Raw genomic sequence first — 9557 nt, 5'->3', positions numbered from 1 at the left:
GGTTACACATCCACATTTTTACATGATGCCATATTAGTGACTGTTGTATTCTGCTACCTTTCCTATCCTCTACTATCCCCCCTCCCCTCCCCTCCCATCTTCTCTCTCTACCCCATCTACTGTAATTCATTTCTCTCCTTGTTTTTTTTCCCATTCCCCTCACAACCTCTTATATGTAATTTTGTATAACAATGAGGGTCTCCTTCCATTTCCATGCAATTTCCCTTTTCTCTCCCTTTCCCTCCCACCTCATGTCTCTGTTTAATGTTAATCTTTTCCTCCTGCTCTTCCTCCCTGCTCTGTTCTTAGTTGCTCTCATTATATCAAAGAAGACATTTGGCATTTATTTTTTAGGGATTGGCTAGCTTCACTTAGCATAATCTGCTCTAATGCCATCCATTTCCCTGCAAATTCCATGATTTTGTCATTTTTTAGTGCAGAGTAATACTCCATTGTGTATAAATGCCATATTTTTTTTTATCCATTCATCTATTGAAGGGCATCTGGATTGGTTCCACAGTATAGCTATTGTGAATTGTGCTGCTATGAACATCGATGTGGCAGTATCCCTGTAGTACGCTCTTTATGGTCTTCAGGGAATAGTCCAAGAAGGGTAATAGCTGGGTCAAATGGTGGTTCCATTCCCAGCTTTCCCAGGAATCTCCATACTGCTTTCCAAATTGGCCGCACCAATTTGCAGTCCCACCAGCAATGTACAAGAGTACAGAAGCAATTTCAAAAAGTTAATATTAGCAGATATTATCCACCCAGACTGTGGAAAATCTATAATGAATGGTAGCAGCATCTGGATAGCACCACTACTTCCTGCGAATTTCCTCCAACTTTCATATCCTGATTGATACAGACAATTTGTGTGATGTAATTGATGAGGAGTGATCACCCCCCTCTCTTGCTCCATAACATAGGAGTTCCACTAGGTGCAAGTCAAAGCAAATCTCAAAGACAGTCATCTCTCTGCCCTTGCTATAGGATCTGACTTTAGTTCAATAACACCATTAATTACAACATTGTCAAGAAAGGTAACTGGTTGGTTAGTAAATTGTGGATCTGGATGTGATATAAGAAGGAGCAACCCAGGTTAATTAGGAGATCAACAAAAGAGACAGTAAAAACTTGCTGTTCGAATCTATGTCATCCCTGAAAACTATGAAAACTGTGCATGACCAAGACTAAGGGATGACATAAAAGCTACACATTGACAGTAGGAGGGGTAGACAGACTTCCCTGAATTAGTTCAGTAAAACTACTAAATACACAAAGAAGCAAACAACCATGAGGACAATCCCCATGAGAAAGTATTATTCAGAGTTGCTAAAATATATTTTCTGAGATGTCCACTTTTTAAGAAAAAAATCATAAGATATACAAAGAAACACGAAAGTATGACCCATACATGGGGAAAACATAGGCAATAAAAATTTATCGTGTAGGGAGCCCATATATTGCACTCATCAAACTTCAAAGAGCTATTATAAATACATTCAAAGATCTAAAGGAGTCCATATTTAAAAATGAAAGGAAGACATGATGAAAATGTCTTTCAAATATCAATGATAGGAAGTAAAAAGAAAAAACAACTGTAAATTTAGGAGTGGAAAAAAATAACCATAAGAAAAGATTCACTAGAGAGACTCAACAGATTTGGGTGGCTGAAGAAAGAATGAGTGAGCTTAAATTTATATAAATAAAAGAAAGAAAAAACAAAATAAAAAATACAAAGCCTCAGGGAAATTTTGGGACACTGTTAAATACATAAACATGTACAAGATGAGAATAAGAGAAACAGAAGATAAAATATAAGAAGCAGAAAGAATATTTAAAGAAAAAAAATGTCTGAAAACCTCCTAAACTTGATAAAAAATTAATTTATTCTGGGGAGTGATATTAACCAAATTATCATTTAATACTGTGTGCATATTCAAATATGCAACAATAAATCGCATGAATATGTACAACTATTTTTTAAAAATCAGTGAATTTCAAGTATGATAAACCCCAAACACATCATAATCAAACTGTTGAAAGACAAATCATCACCATCACCACCATCATCATCATCATCATTTTGCAAGAAGCAAAAGGGAAAAAAAAAGTCTCATCATATGCAATGGAGTCCAAATGTATTAACAGATGACTTCCTAACAGAAACAATGGAAGCCAAGAGGCTGTGGGATGATATATTTGAAGTGATGAAAGAAAAATTTTCAACCAAGAATCTTCTATCTGGAAAATTCATATTTCAAAAATGAAGCCAAAAATGAAAGTGAATCAAAAACAGAGAATTCACTGCTATACCCAACTTTTCAAGAAATATTAAAGGAAATTCTTCAGAATGAAAGCAACTGAAACCAGAGAATAATCTGAAATCGCATGAAAAAAAAAATAGGAGTATTTACACTAGTAATTAAATAGGTTGTTTTTAAAAGGTAGTACAAAAGTGTATTTATTCTCCTTTCTTAAATTAATTGATTATAAAGATGATTGAGTAAATATGAACATAATAGTATTATTGGACCTTTAATATATAGAAATGCTATTTTTTTTATATTAAGAGCACAAATGAGATGCATGGAAACAAAGCTGTGCTGGACTAAGGAAATGACACTAGACACTAACTCAAATTCACAGGAGGAGAGGAAAAGAACCAGAAGGTTCAGAAGTATATATTATATAGTTTTTTTTTCTGAACTTCTGACTATATATACTTGTTGTTCTTTACTTTCTCATTTTCTATCAAATATAAAACTTAAGAAGCGAAAACTAAAACAATGTATTATCAGGCTTATGGCATACATTGGCATAATATATAATAATATAGCATTACAGTAGAAAAACTAACAGCTATATAGAAATAAAATTAAGGCAGTATAACTCTAAAGTAGATTCTGATAATTTAAGATACATATTATATACCCTAGAAAGACCTCTAAGAAAATAACTTAAAACATATAGTTTTTAAAGGGATATTCCTGTGATCTAAAGGGCACAGAACAGCTAAGCATTATAGTGCATACCTGTAATCCCAGCTACTTAAGAGGCTGAGGCAGAAGGATCACAAGTTCAAAGCCAGCCTCAGAAACTTATGGAGGCCCTAAGCAACTTGGTGAGACCCTGTCTCACAATAAAAAGTAAAAAGGGCTCAATATTTAGGCACCCCTGGGTTCAATCCCCAGTACCAAAAATAAATAAATAAACAAAATTTCAAATAAGCACAGAACACAATAAATTAAGCATACCTCATGGACATCTATATGCTACTCTACAAGAACATGGTACATGTTCTTCTCAAGTTCATATAGAACATTCTCCAGGATAGGCCTTCAGTAAGCTTGAAAGGAATGAAGTCAAAGAACATTCTCCAACTAAAATGGAATGAAGTTAAAAATCAAAAGCAGAAGAATATTTGGGAAATTTACAAAGATGTAGAAATACAACATAACAAAATTTATGAGATACAATTAAAGCAGAGAGAAATTCATGACTGTAAATGACATTAAAAAAGAAGAAAGATATGAAATAAATAATCTTCCACCTTAAGAAACTGCATACTAAATCCAAAGTGAGCAGAAATAATGAATAGTGGAGCAGAAATAAACTAAATGGGAAATGGAAAACAGAAAAAATCAATGAAACCAAAAGCTTATTCTTTGAAATAATCAATAAAATTAACAAAAGTTTAGGGCTGAGGTTGTGTCTCAGTGGTAGAGTGCTTGCCTAGCATGAGGAACTGGGTTCCATCCCCAGCACCACATAAAAAACTAAATAAACAAAATAAAGGTATTGTGTCCATATACATCCAAAAATAAAAAAATAAAAACTTTAGCTAGACTGTCCAAGAAAGAAATTAGAAAAAACTGAAACTACTAAAAAAATTTTTAAAAAGAGTAAAAGAGAAGACGTGACTACTATCATTACAGAAAGAGAAAGTATCATAAGGGAATACATGCAAACAAACTAGATATCTTAAATGAAATGGAAACATTCTTAAGGAGACACAAGCAAACAAAACTGACTCAAGACAGGTAAACAATGAATAGACACCAGGTGTGGTAGTACACCCAGTGGCTGGGGAGGCTTTTTGATTCAAAGCCAGCCTCAGCAAAAACAAGGTCCTAAGCAACTCAGCGAGACACTGTCTCTAAATAAAATACAAAATAGGGCTGGGGATGTGGCTCAGTGGTCGAGTGCCCCTGATATAAATCCCTGGTACAAAAAAAAATTCAAATACAGTCTATCCATGCAATAAAATACATGTACTGCCAAAATTCAGCAAAAAATAAATGCATCCTGTGAGAAGTAATTGATCCCACAGAATTTATAAGAAAAAGTAGCCCATACCTTATTATTATCTATAAATCATGTACTAGACAGTCTTTATATCTATAAGACTTAGACTATTATATATATGTATATATATATATACACACATATATATAAATAATGTAAGTGCATATATAGTTTATACATGTGTAATACGGCATATATTTTAAAATATATTTTAAAAACATATATTTTCCTAACATTATTACTAGAATAACAATATTAGTAAGAATTGATAATAATAAGTCATAAAGTGCTATTTACAATTAGATTGTCAAGGTCAGAAAGAATGTGACCAACCAGGATAAGATAGTGCCTTGATGTTAATTGATGACTCTTATGAACTCAGGGTTCCTAGGCACATAAAAGATAAATACAAAATGTTTAGAAAAAGAAAAGATAATGATAATGAAATGGTATACAATTGGGGTAAAATGACCTAGATGTTATAGTTTTTAAAAAATGTTAGAAACCTTTATGCCATTATTCTCCTAAAAGTTCTAAGAAACTTTTAGGAGAATAATGTAATAAAGACTGCCAACACTCAATTATGGAAAAATAATCAGATTCCAAGAATCAGCTGAGATAAACAAAATTTCTCTAACAAGTATGGTTCTAATAATTGAAAGAGTACATAAAAGTATAAAATGACAAGGTATTACTTTGTAGGATCTTTATTTATATTCTCATACATTTCAACTCCTATTGGATCATATTTATTTCTGTTGAATGCTTAAGAATGGTCGACCTAAAACGATACATTACACATGCTCAAGATACTTTTTTGGTAAAATTAAATTTACTATTTTATTACTTAACAGTGCACAATTATTTGATGTTTGGGAAGAAGAAAGAGGAAGAAAGATACAAATAAATCTTAAAACAATTGCTTTTATTTGTTCAGATCATCACAACACAGAAAATAAACAAAGGCAAGAAGTTCACTAGAGGAAATTAAATGTGTTAGCACTGTTCCTAATATTAGCCTGGAGAGAAAACACAAAGCAATCCCTAATATTTACTCTTTTTTTTGACTATTTAAAGCAACCTATTATAATCCCATGTCTGAAATTTAATAATTGATGCTCAAAATGACTATAAAAAAATACCACTCTAATGACATAACTTTTGTTATTGTTATTCCAGGTATCAATTTCTATTACCTCTACTGGAGCAGGAGTATGTGGCCCAAAAAATTTTCAATGCTATTTTAGAGGAACAAGTTTACCTCCTAATTCCCAAATTTGCATACTTTGCAGTTGTCCTTAAGCAGTAAGTTAATAGTGATCTCAATATCCCTTTGGTTGTTTGTAAACAAATTGTTCAAGCATTGCTACTTCTTTGAGAAACTTCACATTTTTCAAAAGATGAGAGGAAGAACTTTAATAGCACAAGGACAATTTATTGGATTCTTGCTAGCTGTGTCTTGATTACTTCAGACACAAAATTTAACCACTATTTAGGCCTTACAGAACATACATTTTTTTTGTTTGTTTGTTTCAGTACAGAAACAAATAGCATCTGAATTATTTGGGAGGTTTTGCTTTTCTGTTTTTGTTTTGTGCATTTCTGTTTTCAACCAATTATTTGAGTAGAGTTCTGTTTCGAAAAGAAAGGTTAAAATCCTGAATGTTCTGCTAGGAAGATATTAAAAATATTTGAAAAATTCCTCATTTATTTTAGTAAAACAGTTTCTACAACTTCCTACAAGGTCAGTCCAGTAAACTCTGGGATATTCATGGATGATTCCAACCCAGGCTTACTTCTAACATAATGGAGGCTTATGTTCCAGTTACTGCACTGAGAGTTTTGCATGAATTTTTATCATTTTTAGGGAATCCAAAGTTTAAAGAAAGTAATTTTGCATGATTAAACAGCTAATGTGTGCTAGATTCGCTTTAAACCAGTTTCCCAACAGATTACAAAGCTTTTCTATCAGGATGCACTCCTCCCCTGCTGTAAGTAAAGATTGCTTCCCATCCATCCAGGAGATGCCTCAGACCAGAAGTCTTTGAGATTTCAGATTTTTTCAGATTTTGGAATATTTGCATATACATAATGAGATATCCTGGAGATGGCACCTAAGTCTAAACATGAAACTTATTTGTTTCATATACACCTTAAACAAATAGCAGAAGGCAATTTTGTACAATAGTTTTACTGTGTCTGCATTTGATCATGACCTGTCAGATAAGGTATAGTATTCTCCATTTGTGGTATCATGTGGGTGCTCAAAAAGCTTTGGATTTTGAAGCATTTGGGGTTATATTGTTGGCAAATACCATACTTTCTTTCCTATTTATATACATTCCACATATTTCCTATTCATCCTTAGCTTGCCCACTTGGTTAGGCAGGTCAAGGTCCTGCACTGTATGATCCCCTGATGCTTTTCCCTTCCTCTTGTATCATTCATCCATCACACTGTAGTCGTTGGCCAGCTTACAGTCTCCCTGAGGACAAAACACATTTTCTGAATTGCTTCCCATTTGTGCTCCTGCCTAGGACAGCACCTAACATGTAATAAGCATCCAAAAATATTTGCTGAGTCAAGTTGAGAACCAATGGGCTGCTGTAAACAAAAGTGATCTGAAGATACAGCTTCTATCATCAAAAAGCTCAGGAGCACATTGGAATCACCTGGGCCCCATTTGATACTATAGATCCCTGGATGCCAAACCCCAGATATTCTGCTTAATTTGTCTGGTTTTCTTTCTAGTTTTAACTACTGTTTACTAGTCTAGTAAACAGTAGTTAAAACTAGAAATAACAGTAAGTCCAGGGCCATTTGATCTTTTGAAAGAACCAATGAGTGTAATATATGAATTAATTGGTACTTTTTAAAAACTAAAGGGATGATTCCAAGGTGGAGCCAAGATGGACAACATTGAGGGTATTGATGGCCCTCAACTAATTGTGACAGCAACACTTCTCTGCCCATCCCTCCCTAATGGGACAGTTGCACAACATAGATCACGACATTTCAAACTTTGTGGAATTTTCACTTAATCTTTGCAATGTAGTCTCTTCAACTACTGAAAGGATTGTAAAAGGTCACAACTTTTTTCTATGTTTTTCTCTAGTCTAATATCTCCAAAAATGATGATCGTCCTTGGGGAGTACCTTGGAGCAGATACTTGCATGGATTCTTTCAAAGGGAGAATGGAAGCAAATAAACCTCAGGAAGAAGTGGAGAGAAAATGCCAGTAATTAAGCTTCAAATAAATCAAATAAAAAGTGTTAAAATGCTAGACTATTTGGAATTCCTCCTAACGCTTCAAGTGTCCAGGCTACTAAGAATTACTGAAGCTTTCAAAAGTGCCACCCTTATTTCCAGGGCACAATTGACACACTGATATTTTTCTAAGCATTTAAATTATCTATCTGGTTTTTCCTGTCATTTTTTAGTCTGGTAAGTATGGACATCATAGCCTTTTCAATAGACTCTGAGCATATAGTTATAAAAACATATTAATGCAATTGGCCTCTAATTTAATTTGAAAATAGAAATATAAGATACTTTTAGGAGGCAGGTGGGATGGTGTATGTCTGTAATCCCAGTTACTTGGGAGTCTAAGGCAAGAGGATTACAAGTTGGAATCCAATCTCTGCAACTTAACAAGACCCTTTCTCAACATGGAAAATAAAAAACAGGCTCAGTGGTAGAGTGCCCCTCTCCAATCTCCAATACAGAAAAAAAGAAAAGAAAGAAAAAAAGAAAGAAAAAGAAAAAGAAAGAAAGGAATGCATTTAGGAAAAAAAGATAATTTTAAGTAATGACCTCATAAATCAGTTTTACTGCTGATAATTTTCAACATCAGATTTAAAGACACATACTTTGTAATTAAGAAAAATAGTGTTTACTTCGAAAAGTGAAGGCTTATTTGTATTGCTCATTAATCCTTCTGTTAGATGATCACATGAAGGCCTTAGTGGGATCAAACCTGCTCATTGGATAAAATAAATCTGTAACTCACCAATTCTATTTGCATCCCAATGTGTCAAACAATTCCTAGCTTTCTTTATTCTATTAGGAAAAACAGTACACATCAGATTTCTATTAATTACTGGTTTGTGAGCAAAACTTATTTTTATAATAAACTCAATGAAATGTTGTTTCAAGTCATTTATATGGGAATACACAAATTTTTAAACATTTAAAGTCATGAGAATGTGTACCTCCATGTTGCCATTTCATTAACATTGCTAACATTGATACCTTCCCAGTAGGGATAGTGGTTGAGCTGTGATTACTAAACATCGATCTAATTTTGCCTCTGTTGGGGTTCAGGAGCTAATGAGTAATGGTAAAACCAAAAACTGAAAATTCAAGAACATCACAGGATACATTCTTTTAACCAAAGAGTGAGTACACAACCAAAGAGTGAGTACATAAGATCAATCCTTTTACTGAGGACATACAAAGACAACACAGTTTAACTTGAAAAAAGGAAAGAGAGAAATATTGAACTAATAGAAGAATGAAACATTCTAAAAAAGTAGTATTTTTAAGGAAATGAAACTTTAATTGCTTCATTAGTAAATTTTAGAAACACTAAAATTTTGACACCTCTCTGCCTTCAAAAACAAGTATCCGAAGCACTTTCTACATTTTCCTTAATGTCTCAGGAGCATTAATATATTTTTGTCTAACAAATATCTTTCAAGAGGTCATTTATCTCTAAATAAACTGGTCCACAACCTATCAGCTTTCACGTCATTCAGTGAATAATATATTCCTACTGCTTCTAAGGTTGGATCTGCTTTACATTTGATTGTCTATCCTACAGAAAAGTTTTTCTGTGGAGGGAAGAGAAATACTAGGGACTGAACCCAGGGGTGCTTAATCACTGAGCTGCATCTTCTGCCATTTTTATTTTGAGATAGGGTCTTGCTAGGTTGCTTAGAGTCTAACTAAGCTGCTGAGACTAGCCTCAAACTTGCTATCCTTCTGCCTCAGCCTCCCAAGTCACCAGGATCCCTTCGCTCCACACATATATATTAGGTATCTACCAACTATGGGTGCTAGAAATAGAGGGGTGAATAATGCAATCACTGAATGAAGTACAAGAACTTTCTGATTGTTGTTTGGCACACAGGAACTTTTGGTTTTCTGGTTAATATTTTTGGAAATCTGACCTCTCATCCACTAGGTATACACTATGTAGAAACAGCACAGTCTGATCCTCTGTTGCCTTTTATTTGTATTCACATAGT

At 33.6% G+C, this 9557-nt stretch overlaps 1 protein-coding gene across 1 annotated transcript in view; it reads left to right on the top strand.

The window, feature by feature from the left end:
* Nucleotides 1-7591, top strand: part of LOC107142257 (short-chain dehydrogenase/reductase family 16C member 6-like) — a 33389-nt gene extending 25798 nt beyond the window's left edge. The window contains exons 5-7 of the mRNA XM_048782842.1: nt 5246-5273; nt 5488-5613; nt 7424-7591. Of these exons, the coding sequence (XP_048638799.1) occupies nt 5246-5273; nt 5488-5613; nt 7424-7550 (281 nt within the window). The 3' untranslated portion in view covers nt 7551-7591. The remainder of the gene's footprint in view (nt 1-5245; nt 5274-5487; nt 5614-7423) is intronic.
* The last annotated feature ends 1966 nt before the right edge of the window (nt 7592-9557 follow it).

The sequence above is a fragment of the Marmota marmota genome, unplaced genomic scaffold (assembly GCF_001458135.2).
Source record: "Marmota marmota marmota unplaced genomic scaffold, marMar, whole genome shotgun sequence".
NCBI lineage: Eukaryota > Metazoa > Chordata > Mammalia > Rodentia > Sciuridae > Marmota > Marmota marmota.
This window is presented reverse-complemented; position numbering and strand designations above follow the sequence as displayed.